At 46.8% G+C, this 15033-nt stretch overlaps 1 protein-coding gene across 1 annotated transcript; it reads left to right on the top strand.

Annotated features, from left to right (window-relative positions):
* Positions 1-7043: 7043 nt before the first annotated feature.
* LOC135919484 (gamma-interferon-inducible lysosomal thiol reductase-like) lies at positions 7044-7840 on the top strand. Its single transcript, XM_065453342.2, has one exon. The coding sequence runs from the start codon at positions 7125-7127 to the stop codon at positions 7803-7805; it is 681 nt and encodes a 226-aa protein (XP_065309414.2). The 5' UTR covers positions 7044-7124; the 3' UTR covers positions 7806-7840.
* The last annotated feature ends 7193 nt before the right edge of the window (positions 7841-15033 follow it).

The following is a 15033-nucleotide window of genomic DNA, read 5'->3' as shown; positions in this document are numbered from 1 at the left end:
CATCCTTACAGAGTACTTGGGCGGTAATTTTTTTAGATCGCTGAAGGTCTTCTTTTTTTTTTTTTTCGCGAGGACGTGCCGCGGAAAATCCCGGCCAACTAGAGGCTAACATCTTCGCTGTAAAATGTGAAACCGTGACCAACCTGGGACGATCACGAAGGCAGTACAACATCGCAGTTTCCACGTACCGTTGCTTGCTACGAGGAAAGTATTGCAGATTGTGGCCCGATCCTAAAGACGAGGGAGTACGTTCTAACGCCGCCTGTCAATGCGCGCGGTGTCACGAAGAAATAAAAATGCTTTAGCCATTTCACTCTGTAAAGGCGGATGGCCAGCGAACCTGTTTAGCGCACGACACAGAGGTGGCACAGAATTTCGAGCAAAGACACCAACATATTTATTCTCCTGATCTGTGATCATCGTGGCGATGTAGGTACACACACACATTCGCGTATCACCTCGGTAAGACACTTAATGACTCATATCCCCGTAAACGCCGCCTCCGAATCACGGCGGCAGAAGTCAAATTCTAGGCTAGAATGATGAGCGGAAATGGAGCCTGGCAGAAGACGGTGACGACGACGTACGCGTGAGCAGTAGCAGGAGCGCGTTCTCGTGGTCGAGGGGCACCAACGAGCCAGCTCTGGACGAAGACGACGACGACGAACGCGCGAGTGATTGCACGAGCACGTTCTTACAGTCGGCGCCGAGAACTTTTCAACAGTCCTAATAAAACCTGTGCAAAGATTTCATTCAAAAACATCTGTTCTTACCCTTGTGTCGGGGACCTCTTTGCATCCCAAGTATGATAAGAGCAGTTCAAGGGGGCGTTATAGGTCCCCGAGACCACAGGGGCATGAGTCACTGAGCTTGGATTCTTTCTTACCCTATCACCCATGGTCCGAGATACGTTCAAGGTAGATCCCATGCCACGTAACGTCCACCCTCAATACAATGTAGGGCGCCGGGTAGCCAGGGCTCGTTCCCTGTTAAAAGCGGCTGCTGCCAGTCCGAATCTGGCATGTTTCGTTGATGCCGCCCAGTACGAGTGCTCTGATCACTATGCCGTAGTTTCGGTTGACTGTAATGGCACTCTCATTAATTCAGCATCCGTGCGGAAGGTTTCTTCAACAGTAGCCGAGCAAGTTGCTATAGCTATAGCACTGAAGGACCCTCTACGTTCCAATATCTTTACAGACTCCAGATCGGCAGCCCGAGCTTTCGCCTCCGGCTCGATCTCAAAGGAGGCGGCGGCCATCCTCGGCAGCGAGGGGGCTGCTGGTTTTCATAGCATCAAATGGTTCCCGGCCCATATGGGAATCAATGTACACTCTGAGCTTGTTAACGCCAATGAGTTGGCCCATGACTGTGCGCGAGGTCTTACACACCGCGGCGGTTCAGGTGGACTCACGGGCGGCGACTTAGGGCTGTATAGGGATTCGCTTCTCACCTTCCACGAAGTCTTGACACATTATCAACTTGCTCGGCGGGCCTTTCCGCTACCACACCCTAAACTTAATAGACCACAATCGTCGGCGTTTCGCATGCTTCAGACGGGGTCATTTCCCTCCAGGGGCAGATTCAGTCACTTCGCGCCTAACGTAGAACCCCACTGTCCAGACTGTGGGGAGGCGTACTGCTCCTTGTCCCATATGCTCTGGCAATGCCCTGCGTTACGCAGCTCATCGCTAACCACTCTAACCGACTGGGAGGCAGCCCTTAAGAGCGGCGACCTCTCAGAGCAACTACGGGCTGTCCAGAGGGCCTGCGACAGGGCGGAGGACCATGATCTTCCGACCCCGACGTGGGTGCGGCCCGCGACGGCTACGGGGACTCCCTGAAAAGGGGGGTACCCTAACGCCGGTTCCTCAGGACCATTAATAAAGTTCTTTGTCTGTCTGTCTGTTTCTTCCCTATCACCAAAATAGGCCCAGCGTCAGTGAGTAGTTTGGAAAGGACGCTGCGCATTGAATGTGGCTTTTGGGTTAGGTAGTGGCACCGAGAGTAGAAAGGTGATGCGTGGCAGCTCTCGAGGCCATTGAAACTTGCGACAAGGACTTGTTTCCTACAGTCCACTTTCTGCTGCAAGTGCTCGCGACTGAGCCGATCAACGTTGCGGCAGCAGAGAGGAGCACTTCTTTCCTCTTGGCTGGCTGGATAGTTGGATTCGGTCAGCGATGGGAGAAGAGCGGTGGCTAGGCTTTGCTTTCACATCAGTTCACCGGGGCATCGCTGTTGGCGTGTATCAAGGGCGAGAACGATTTGCCCATGGCGGCTACCGCAGATTGCTACTTTCCGTATAATTAATCAACTCATAAGCGAGAAACAAGGGCTTTCAATTTTCTTGTATGATTTTGCTTTACCTTACGAACGTTTAACTTTTTTTACGTCAGTCACAGCTGAATATACACCTGCTAAAGAGTTCTTGAAATTCACCTTAAGGCAATACACGCCTTCATTATTGGCTTTTGTATATTTTCGCTTGAACGTTGCGAGAGTACTTGGTTTTTGTAGCGAGGCTTGACAGTCCAATGCTCTATTGTTGTCTTAAAAAGCAAGTATGTTACCTGACCATTGCTTTTCTTTCAGCTGCGAGATTCATGTAGCCTTCTAGCAGCGAAACTCTTTAACAGACGCTCCTTTTTTTCTCTACAAAATATAGCGCAGAACCTTCAAATGTTGCTTTCCTTCTGGCAGGAACTATTCCTAGTAGTGGATTCGGCCACAATTTTCCCTGTACGTACTGGAAGGCGTTGCTTCTAGTTCTAATTAGAGTCATGAAATTACCGTCGGTGTTATCAGGATTTCCCGGAGATCTCAGTGCCAATAGTCGCTTGAATTGAACGTTCGTGGTCGCTGGAGAGTATACGTGGTCGCTTGAACGGCGTACGACATACGTCAGTTCTTATTTTTTTTAGGACAGACATTTCTCAGCATGTTTTACTTGATAAGAGCGACCACTGAAAACCATTACGCAACAAACCGGTCTTTTAGTGCACAATATATCAGAACTTGACATTCGATCACAAGAATAGCGTTGTAGTAAGCGTGTTTGTCCTCATTTTTCATTTCGCGCTGAAACAGCAGCCCGAGGTGTAGCGCCAGCAAAGCCCCAACTCATCCCTCGCAACGTTATGCATCATCACAAGGCTTTCGCTATTCCCTCCGCCGTACTTGACCGCGTCGCACTGGAGAGTTGACAATTTCGGTCCTGCTTTTGTTTCTGGCGTGCAACTTCGCCTTAGCATTAATAATGTTCCCACGGGAAAAGCGCCGAATATGCTATGACTTCCGAAGCAGCGCATCGGATGTGCACTAAAAAAATTTTGAGCTGTCTCCTAGCAAGTCCTGAATCCGCAACTCATGACCTTCACTAAAACTGCCTCCTCCCATGGATCCACCCTTAACTCTGTGCAGCGCGACTGGCCGCTCGAGGCACTGCACGTGTATTCGCGGTCTGTTTTCACGGTCGCAAAAACAGTTTTATGCAGCACGCATTGAGCAATATAAAGCTGTATCAGGAGACCTTCATGTTGCCCTACAATTTTCTCATTGATGCTTTCATGGAATTATAATATTTGGGATGTTGAATAATTCATCGTTGTCAACGTCAGCATATTTTTATGTCCACTGCAGAACGAAGGCAATCTGCGATCTCCAATTACCGCTGCCCTGCGCCAACTGGTTACAACTTGCGCGTGCAAATTTGCGAATTTCCTAACCCCACCTGGTTTTCTGCCACCCTCGACTGGGTTCTCTTGACACCCATTCTATAGCACTAATGGTCCACCGGTTATCTAACCTACGCATTACATGGCCTGTTCAGCTTCATTTTTTCCCCCTTAATGTCAATTAGAATATCGACTGTCTCGTTTGCTTTCAGATTCGCACTGCTCTCTTCCTATCTCTTAACGATACGCCTAACATACTTCGTTCCATCGGTCTTTGGAATGAAAAATGTTAGTTGAATAATTATTTAATACTTATTATGTAACTAGGCGCAACGCAAAAATAACCTGTGTATCTACAAGCGACGGCAAACAAGAATACATTGGTTCTGTCTAGCTCCGCGGCATTTGTATATCTTTAAATCTTAGTGCAAAATACTTGGAACGCTCTGTATACACATTCCTTTTTATGTCTCTTAACATTAAAATGCCGAGTTTCGGTCGATTGAGTTTTCGTATGTCCTTACAGTACTGTGGGACGGATAGTTGTCTTTTAACAAGTTAAGGTGCCTTTTTTTAGCATGACAAGCTACGATGTGGCCAAAGTAAAACTGGCACGACCAACGTAAGCTATATCGAGCCTTTCGTGTATATTTTCCCGCGTAAGAGCCCAATTGCGCCCCGATACTAGGAACAGCCCGGCGTGAGCACTGAAGGGGGGAGGGGGAGGTAGAACGTTTAAGGAAAGAATACGCTCAGTTGCCTTGCACCAACGCTGTTTAATTTACTTGTCTACGGGCGTTTGCTCTCATTCATTGCTTCACCTAATAAACGGAAATCTGAAATGAGTGAAGAGCGCAAAAGCATCTTGTAAAGCGAGCCCCGGAGCAAACCCCCCCCCCCCCCCCCCCCCGTGTGTTCTACAGTTACTAAATTCCCCAAAATTGTCCTACGCTGCCGGCATCCGCAAAACTTCTCCACGAACCACTAAGTCGTCAGTTTCCTGTTGACGGGATCTCCTTGAGCTTGGGATATACCTTTTTAATGATTGCATTCATTCGAACACCGTGACTCCGCACAAGTGCACATTCATGTCAGCACTCTAAGGTGTGCAACTGTTGAAATTTCAGGATTCCATGAGGGTATATAAATGCGTGGTTTTATTTGGGTTTGCTTTGTTTCGGTTTCACGAAACTCGTATGAAATGGAAAGCAAAAACGCCGACTTTCAGCCTACAGCTGCGATAGTTGAAGTGGCTAACAGTGTGGGAGGGAAGGTATCACAGGCTTCGTTGAAGAAGGCGCGATGTACACGTGGTTTCATCATCTGTTGACTCACGGGAAGAACGAAGATAAACGGGCGAGCGGACACGTCAACGCCACTATCACGAATACACAATACTAATGGCATTGTCTTCGCTATACATTGTTCTCTTAGGTACTATTCCTGTCGTCACGTTGTAGGCCGACCTCATTCAGCTAGTCTCTCAAATCCTGTATAACATTGGTGATAGCGCCAGCTGCACCAGCAAATTTTCCAAACCAACTAATAAACACATTTTTATTGAGTGCACGTGTCAACGACCAGTTTGTCATGAAGGTGCTTGCGAAATGAGTCAGCTTTATTAAGAAAAGGCCCTTCATTCTAGTTTAGGAAATTTTCGGCTGTGTTTCTTACATCATATGCTAAACCACGCAATTATTTGCTGAAAACATAGCGCTCAAGAAAGTATAGGCTACTGAAATTTTACCAGATATTTCCTTTTTTTTCCATATTGCATTTCTGGGCCAGATGCGGTCTTATACAAGGTGTTTTTTATAGCTGCACCAAGTTTTTTAATGATTGCCTATGGCAGATAGCATAATTCTTACCCTTGATCTAAATTACTCGATGAGGCAGCCATTACTTCTACGAGAAATAAAAATATGCAATTGAATAATTACCATAATTATGCTTATTAACTTCCTAATTAATTATTTACGTCTCATATTTCAGTATATTAATTATAGCCGCTGAGTTTGCACGGCGTGTCCACTTAGAACGAATTCTCTGGACAGCACCCGTTTTGGGATATTCATTTTCAAAGTGTCCGTCGAAATCCATTGTTGTTCAAGTTTCATAAAAAAGGAACTGAAACGCCAATTCATTTCGTGGGACACTGAAAATTAATGACTAGAGAATTCTTTCCAAGTGAATATGCCACGCAAGCTAAGCGGCTACAACGTGTACATTATTAAATCGAGAATTTGAATTTCTCGTAGAAGTAATGGCCGTTTGATTGAGTAATTTTGATCAAGGGTTAGAATTGTGCTGTCTGCCACAGACAATCTTTAAAAAAATTAGTGCACCTAAAAATAACTCTCTGTATAATAGCGCAACTACATCTGACTATTAAATATCTCTGATTGATGCATTTTAACTTCCGAGAACTATACATCTAGGCCTTTGAGGAAAGTGGAGAATCACTGGGGAATACTTCGTAGTGCGTTCCTTAAACTCAGCTATCATCTTAAGACATCGTCAATTTTCACCCCATTGAAATGCGAGCACCAGGAATGTTACCGCTAAGTAGGCGACTGAAATAGTGAATGGCCTGCGCTATTATTAACATCTGAGGTGTCAGCCCACGATAATGAGGGCTCATGAAGAATACAAACACCGCCTGCAGAGGATATGTAGTAAAACCAGTGCATGAACCCGGCTCCAATATCGTAAAACCTGTTCAAGGTTGTTTATTATTCAATTCTTATAGGTAGCCGGGAAGTAAAAACACACACTATATTAGAGTTGCTTCAAGGGAGACAATCCTAAAATAGACCCAATTAGCCACCATCGCATAAACTAGTCATTTGTTGGCATTCTCACACCCATACGAAATTGCTATTCTGCATTTTGGTTTTTATTGTACTGGTAGGACAGAATAGATGGATAAGCTAATTTAAGTAAAAACTTGGGAACTGCGCGAAAAGACTGCACACAATACGCAGCACAAGCGCAGACTAACAACAACTTAAAACATAATTAAGAACAAATGCACCAAGAAAATCAGTTTCCAAACTTCCTTTAATTTACAAAGCATACGTAAGAAATATACAAAACTAATGCATAACGAAATATGTTTGCCAAAAACCCCGGTTCTTATTAGTGAAGTTAACTTTGTGGTTTAGTTCATGGAAGTAAATACTGACAGTTTACATGGTGGAAAAGTACATACGCACGCACTGATACGAATACACGGAGTCTTCTTATCTCTAGTATGTGTAGGCGTCGGCGTTCCCAAATCCGAAGACAACGTTTCAACGCGTCACGTGAGCACTGATAGCGGAAGGCCACAGTAGGCGACTCTTAAGCAGCTCTTAAGCAGCGAAGCGCCTCTCCGGCGAGTACTGCCACGGCTCCGTCTAGCAGCTTCACCCAATTTTGCGCGAGCATCTTCGGTACCTCGAACGCTCAGGCATGAAGTACTCCAGTGCTGTCATCATAGCGTCGGTAGTGTTGACTGCCTGTGCAGTGTCTCCGCTACAAGTTTTCGAAGGACCAACGCGTACCGCATCTCCCATCAACGCCACTCTTTTCTACGAAGGCCTCTGTCCTGCCTGCCACCGCTTCATCCTGCAACAGCTCTGGCCCACTTACGGCAAGCTGGAAGAGTACATCACCCTCGACCTTCTTCCTTTCGGCAACGCCCACATGAAAGTTGATAACGGCACAGTTACCTTCACTTGCCAGCATGGCGTCAAAGAATGCTACGTGAACGAAGTCCAAACCTGCGCCGTCAAGTACGTGCACCCAGCGAGAAAGCTCCTGGATTTCGTCGCCTGCATGTTCCTACGAGACGATCCCGCGCAGGCAGGTGAGCCTTGCGCGCGGAAAGTGGGCACGGATTGGCCTGTACTGGACAGGTGCAGCCGAGGACCGGAGGGCACCGAGCTGATGTACGAGATGGGCAATCGAACGCGCGGACACCAGCCGACTATCGACTACGTTCCCTGGCTTGTGCTCAATGGCGTGCACAATGAAACGATGGCCAAAAGAGCCAGCAAGGATCTGTTCGGCTTGCTGTGTGAGGTTCTCGGGCCCGAGAAACCGTACGTGTGCCAGAATGCTGAAAGCGTGAATGAGTACTGTTTCTCCTAAACCTTTTTTGTAAACGGACCGTTATAAAGCTTGCTTCCTTGTTCCACATTTTTTGGTTCGTTCTATTAATGCCAGGAGGAGGAAATAAAGAGAGAAGGCAGGGATGTTAACCAGGAATTGTGCAAAAGGGCTACGAATTCTCGACCTTTCGTTGGAGTCGAACCCACGACCTTTGGTGCTGAATAAGGCGAAGTGAATTAATGCCTTTAGTGGGAGTCGAATGGCCGACCTTGCATTGTGGATATGTAAGAAAAGCGCGCAGTGTTTGCAATGCTTTCAGGTTCATCCACTTAGGAAAAAGTGCCCCTTGATTTTTTCAATCATGTACACATTCATGTTTGCAGAGTATGCGCGCTGCAAAGAAAGCAGCCGCTACCGCTCGAGCAAAGCAATATTGTTTTCTGGTTAGCGAGCACATGTAGTGTTGCCGTATTCCACAGAGAGGAAACACAGGGAAGGCGGGAGCACTGCAGGGGCGTCCGCGTCAGCAGGCGTTTGGTGTGCTGTGATGACTGGGCCCTCGCGCGTGTAGCCGTGTCTGGGGCAACGGCGATCTTGTGGGTTGAGCCGATGTCGTGTGTTCGGACCTTTAAGACCACCCGGTGGAGGCAACGCACCTCTTCGGCCTCTGCTTCACATAGACGGCACCTCCAGACTGACCCACCCTGAGGAAATTAGCAGTCGCTGTTTCCTGTCCTCCTCTTCAATCTTCTCCTTTCTCCCTCACTGTTTCTTGTTTCTTGTCTTCTTTTTTCTCTTCGTTTCAATTCCGAATTTCTGGGCGGCAAGGTTTAACCTCGTGTAGTTATCCAACCTTGAGTATTTTGCATTAGGTTATAGCGACGACGCATGGCTGGCGTTTGGAGGTGTTCTTGCAACCTTGCAGCGTTCCCTTCTTGGGCTCTGGGGGAGGGAGGGGAAGGGGGGCTAACATCGTTATCGGATTTTTCTATATTTATATGGCAAACAATTTTCCCTCACTCCGTGATCGCTCGCTGAAACGGGGGCCTACGGTTAAACGTTTAAATTCTTCGTGAAACCAAAATAAACATTCCCCAAATACTACGTAATATATTTGTAATCTGAACCGTTTGCCTCTGTCAGACGTTTTACGACAACAAATGGGGATATCGTACGGACTGTTTTGTTTTATGTTGATTATATGCCAGGTCTAATACACAATCTTGATGACATTAAGGAACTCTTACGCAAGTTTAACACAAGAATGATCTATGTGCAAGAGACACACCTCAATTTCAGTACACACAAGCTTTCTGCGGCAATATGGCATTTACTGCAAAAACCATAACGACGCTTTCGCTTCATCGGGCAGTGTCGCCATAATAGTTGATAAGGGTGTTGCCTGTCAGCACTTACAACTGCAAACGCCCCTTGAAGCAGTTGTAGTCCAAGCTAGCAGTGCTTTTACGGTGGAGCTGTTAGAACTTCGCTGGGTTTCTCTTGACGTTCGCAGCTTCACAAAGCTGGGGGAAAGAGAGCTGAGAGAGAGTGAAAGCAGAGTATAAAAATAGCACCGCGCAGCATAGCGACGCGGCGAGGGTGGGTGGAGCCTAGCTGGGGAGAACGAGCGGCGCGGCGGGGACACGGGTGGTGTGACGTCAAGTGCCTCGAGCCGCTAGTCACGCGGCAATTTTGGGTGCATTTGTAGGCTTCTGTCCCGCTCGGAAAAACACTTTTATGTAGCATGTATTGAGCAACAGAAAGATGTACCGCGAGTTTTTCATGTCGATCTATAACTTTCTCATTGACACTTTTCATTGAATTATAATATTGGATACGTTGATTAATTCAATAAGACTAATAATCTAATTAGGCGGAATGAAAAAAAAATGTTTGAGTGTCTCCAAGCGACGGCAAATGACATTACGTCCACCTACGTCGCATTTGCATATGTTTAAACTCTGGCTAAAGTTAGCTGGGACACGCTGTATATAGCATTGGTAGGCATCTTAATGTTTGCGATAATCACGACTAAGTTTTTAAAATATTTAAGTATGCCTGGTTTGGCATACAATTACAACGTACATGTCGCTGTATGGAAGTGCGTCAATACCGGTAACATATCCACATAGTGCGAACGCTGAGCATAGCGCCAGTTCCAATATATTAGTCCCCTGACATGCCTTTGGCATTCTAAGTATCTTTTTCTCATACACAACAAATGGTCGCCAACCAAAGGTGTCTAAAATGCCAGGTCGGGCCACTCCAATGCCCTAACGCAATAACCGTACGGCCACTGAAGAAATGGTACATGACCCGCCTCTACCAGCTTTCCAATGGTAACCGCTGGCGTCGACCATCCTGTCAGCCGTTCAAGACCCGTACAACTTATTCAACTTGTGGCTCACGCTTCTATAGTTGGCGCCGTTCTATGCGAGAAGAAACCAGTGGTCTGGTCCCTGCTGCTTGAATGTCTTTTGCCCTGAGTATTGTTACATTATGGGATGTCAACTACTTCGCGACTATTGAGCTTTTCCCGCCACAGTCAGCTTGTGCTGTTGAAGCCCGGTGTCCGGCCATACGACGAGTTCGTGACATTTGTCGTGACTATACTCCGTTCCACACATAGCAGTCAACGCTGTGGAAGCTACGCAAGAAGTTCGGTCAATAAAATTTATGACTCCGCGCGCTCCGTCTAGGCTTCGCTGCGCGCCAACAGCATTCGCTTGCCCGAGCATGCACGTGAAGCTCCTCGCGACGGGTTGCAAATAAAAAAAAAAGCCGAAAACAAAGACGCAAATAAAAATGATCTAAAACAACTGCATCACCAGCCGTGTTCCACAGTTTGTTTATTTCTAAGAATTAAACTTGTTTCTTTCAATACCGAGCCAAAACAGTTGCGCACAACTGCTGTCAACAAACACCGAACTATGTCCTAGTGCGAGCGAAGACACTGCAAGGAGTCTCTTTATCCTCCACAGCGTTGACTGCTATGTATGGAACGGAGAATAGGTGTGGCGAAATGGCAAGAGACGCCTTGACGACAACGAAGCCGCATCAAAAGCATGGAAACACGTGCACCACGGTGCCTGCATCGTTCGGAAGGACGACACCTCGCTGCACGCGGGCTCGTGCCGCAGCAAAATAATAAATCAAGAAGACACCGACGACGAACAGGCAAGCGCCAAAAAATAGCACTCAGCGGATCGGAAAATAACGCGCGACTCAAGCAGCCCACAGAAGGGGAGAAAACTACGCACATGGAGAAATACATTTAACTAGAGCAGACACTCCCATAGAGCTCAGTGGCCACGGAGGAAGGAAACTCAGGAGAGGCCCTGACGTCACTCTTTGTGAAGCTAAAGTGAAGCCGGAAGTTGGCGTTGCTCATGGCGTTGCTCCGCCTATCGGGCCAGCTATCCTCTCTTGTTTACATTTCTCGAAACCACGCCGCGCTGCGCGCAACCGTGATGCTCGGACTCGCGCGCTCCGCAGCAATACTAAACAATTGTTAGCACGTTAGCATGATTCCGCCAAAGAAGGCAAAATTTCCTGCGGCTATTCCTTCGTTCGTTGCAATTGCCGTGTCGCGGTACATTGCGTACAGCGTTGCGTGCGCGTTCATTTCACGAACTTTAATTCCTCCTGTCCCACCTGGCCACAGCAACATCCGGGAGAGCACGGTCCAGATAACGCAGCGCAACAGAACTAGGAGACCAACGCAAACTTGTCCGCACTGCGCCTTTTCCACGGCACGAAACCTACGGAACAACACGTGTGAGCGCACAGAACCAAAACAGAGCCGCCATTGTGGCCCGAAAAGCGTGACCGCTTCGGCAAAGAAATAAAAAAAGCAAAAAAAGAGGAGAACCTACTACGTCACTTCCTTCACATATTTCTCCTAGTGCGTCAGTTTCCTTCCTCCATGTCAGTGGTTAAATTGACTGTAGCGCACCAAGCGGCCGGGTTTAACACCTGAATCACACTTCCGTTTTCGGTTTTGGCGCGCGTATTTTGAACGCTAGCTGGCACGCGTTACGCCGGCTGCGCTGAGCAGCGCGCCGGTGTTTTTTTTTTTCTTTTTGCTTCGATTGCTTCGAACTTTTCAGAAGAACTCGAAAAAGAAGTAGTTTAGAAGTATTCAAGAAAAAGCTCGGTCTTAACTTGAAAACTATAGCGCGGACTATAGAGCGGATGCACAGAATCGGAAAGCCGCATAAGAACAAATCCGCCGAAGAAACCTTGAAGCCTCGTCCAGTAATACTGAAGCTTTATGATTATAGGGAAAAAGAAAAGGTTTATCAAAACTGCGCAAAATTGAAAGGAAGTGGTATTTCTGTTGGCGGTGACTATTCAAAAGAAACACTGAATAAGCGCAGGCTACTCTGGAAGTCTGCGTTGAAAGAAAAAGAAGAAGGCTCGCGTGTGCGCCTGAACCGCAACAGGCTTACTGCGAATAACAACGTCTACGTGTGGGATTATTCCAAGAATAGCCGTGTCAGGATACGGCAGTTCCCGAAAACGAAATTGGCACACTCAAAGACTACACCGACAGATAGTAACCACTGAACCGATACCGTTTTCCAGGAAACCGTCTTTCGACTTATAATCCTTAAAGGGAAGCTGAAGAGTCTGTCGAATTCAATAAGACGCTCATATACGGATGCGGGAACCTTATAAACCATGTAGGTAAAATGTGGGGTTTCTTTTTCAATTAGGAGTGACGTAATCGTCGGTTGAAATTGCGCTGTAGCTCCGCCCCTCGTCGAATGCCGCGCGCTGCTGCTGACGCTGACGATGCGAGCGGAGACCGGAAACCGCGGTGTTGTGACGTCAACTCTAGTGTTTTGTTCCTTCGCAGCGTCCGCGACCGTGCCTGACCGCGCTTGTTTCTGCGTGCGTGCCATCGTAATCTGCTTCGATCGACCCTGCATTCCTTTGTAGGTGCGTCCGCGTGTATGTAGAGTGGTCTCACGTAGCCGACGGAATTCGCCGCCTTTACGACTTCGGTTACGAGTAGTGTGCGGATGGCGCACATATGAAGGTCACTACACGTACTGCATGAACCGGGAAGCTTTCTACGCGTTTAAACCGTCTTTGTAGATTGCCGACAGCTTTGGACAGCGCACAAATGCCGACGATCGCATCCCCGCTTACGTTCCACAAGGAGGCATGCAGGAACACAACACTACAGTTGTTTGACCGGAAACGAGCTCACTAGATCGGCGAAAGATCGGCGAGATCACTAGATCGCTTTGCAAAAAACGTACTTACCAAAGAGCATTTCCAACACGAGGAGATCTCACGACTTCGCTTTCGTTCGCGCCGAAAGCACTCCTCGCACCAGCATCGTTTGCTTCTTCGAGAGGCCGGCTCTTCGCAATCGGCTCGTACATGTAGGGAGTAACGCCGAACTCCTCAGAAAAACGCAGTCTCTCTAAATTTTCCATTACCGTCTCAGAAAAACAGCACCGAACTACCTGGCACCGCGCTTCATGTGTAGCGGCAGCGGTCGGTCACTAGAGTTGACGTCACGAGGCGCCCGACCAATCACAGGCGGAAACGAGACGCGCGAGCTGGGCGTGTCCGCTGCTGCACTTTTCGTCGAAATAAAATATATTTGCGCTTTCTTTCGCTCAATTTAGATACGATATTCGAATTCGGAGGGTTGAAATCCATTATGTACACATGTTCACTCATTTTTCTGGAAAACCTAACAGCTGCCCTTTAATGCTCGAAGCCTCACGAATGAAGTCGGCGATATAGAACATGTGCAAGCCAGTTATGACCCTCATGTCGTTATTGTTAGCGAAACGTGGCTACGACCAGAAATACAAGATAGCGAGTTGTTACCTCCAGGTTTTAAGATAATACGTAATGATAGAGAAACTAGAGGAGGATGAGTTGCAGTAATACAGGAATACAGGAATAATGCAGGAAAATATTGAATGTGTAAGCATGAACGATATCACTAATCACGAGAGCGCTTGGTGCCAAATCAAACTGGGAAATACTTCAGTCGCAATAGGAGCAATCTATAGATCCCCTAACGCATCGATTGAATATTTAGAGGCCATCCAACACTACTTAGGAAAACAGAAGACGCGAAACCAAAGGACCATAATTGCAGGGGATTTTAACTAGCCAGGGGTTGACTGGAACTCGACTACTATACACTCACGGGAACGAGCTGACTGCGAGGTGTTGCTCGATATTGCTTTCGCTAACGACTTAACACAGGTGGTACAGGAAAGCACTCGAAAAACTGGAACCGTGCAGTCCATACTGGACTTAGTATTTCTTGATGGACGGTTTGAAAATTATCAGGTAGCAATTGAAGCTGGCATATCAGACCATCAACTTGTATTTGTACAAATCAAAACCATGGTTCCCGAAACAAATCTTAAAGGATGCACTACGCACGTTCCCAATTTTGATAAAGCTGATGACACGAGCATGATTGATTATTTGTCGTTTCATCTAGACAGCCTGAGCTCTGACGATGACGTCAATGTGTTGTGGGCAAGATTCAAAACCATTATCTTGCACTGCGTAAACTCATTCGTACCATTAAGAAAAAAAAGAATAAATAAAAGTAATGCCTGGATAACGCGAGAGATTGTCCGTCTGAAGCGAAAAATAGGAAGACAAAGGAAAGTAAAAAACCGTGGAAAGATATATAACCTATCAGCACAGCTGCGAATAAAGCTTAGGCAAGCAAAAAAAAAGTACTACGAGGAAGCACTTCCGAACTTCATGGTATCTTCTCCGCAAAAGTTTTGGCGTCACTTGTCGCAAACCACTCAAAGCCAATACAGCATTGTTGTTAACGACGAAGTCATAACTGTCTGTTCAAAACTTGCGTCTTACCATAACGAGTTCTTCCAGTCTGTCTTTTCAAATGCTTCTAATTCTGCTGCTCCAACTACAGTAACATCATTTTCACACGTGTCAGATATGCCAGAAGTACGAATTAGCTATGAAGAGAATGCTATCGCTGCTGCTAAACATCATAGAACCAAAATCTGTTTGTCCGGATGGAATTCCAAATGCCTTTTTGCGAAGATACGCTGAATGGGTTAGTAGATACTTAGAAGTTGTCTTTAATGCATCCTTGCAACAAAAACGGGTCCCAGACGACTAGCTTGTTGCAAAAGTTATCCCGATACACAAAACCGGTGACAAGCAGAAAATTGAAAATTCTCGACCAATTTCTTTAATCTGCGTCTGCTGCAAACTCCTCGAACATATAGTATCGAAAGCAATA

Source organism: Dermacentor albipictus, chromosome 3 (assembly GCF_038994185.2).
Source record: "Dermacentor albipictus isolate Rhodes 1998 colony chromosome 3, USDA_Dalb.pri_finalv2, whole genome shotgun sequence".
NCBI classification, from domain to species: domain Eukaryota; kingdom Metazoa; phylum Arthropoda; class Arachnida; order Ixodida; family Ixodidae; genus Dermacentor; species Dermacentor albipictus.
Note: the sequence above shows the minus strand (reverse complement) of the source record. Positions and strands in the feature narration are given on the sequence as shown.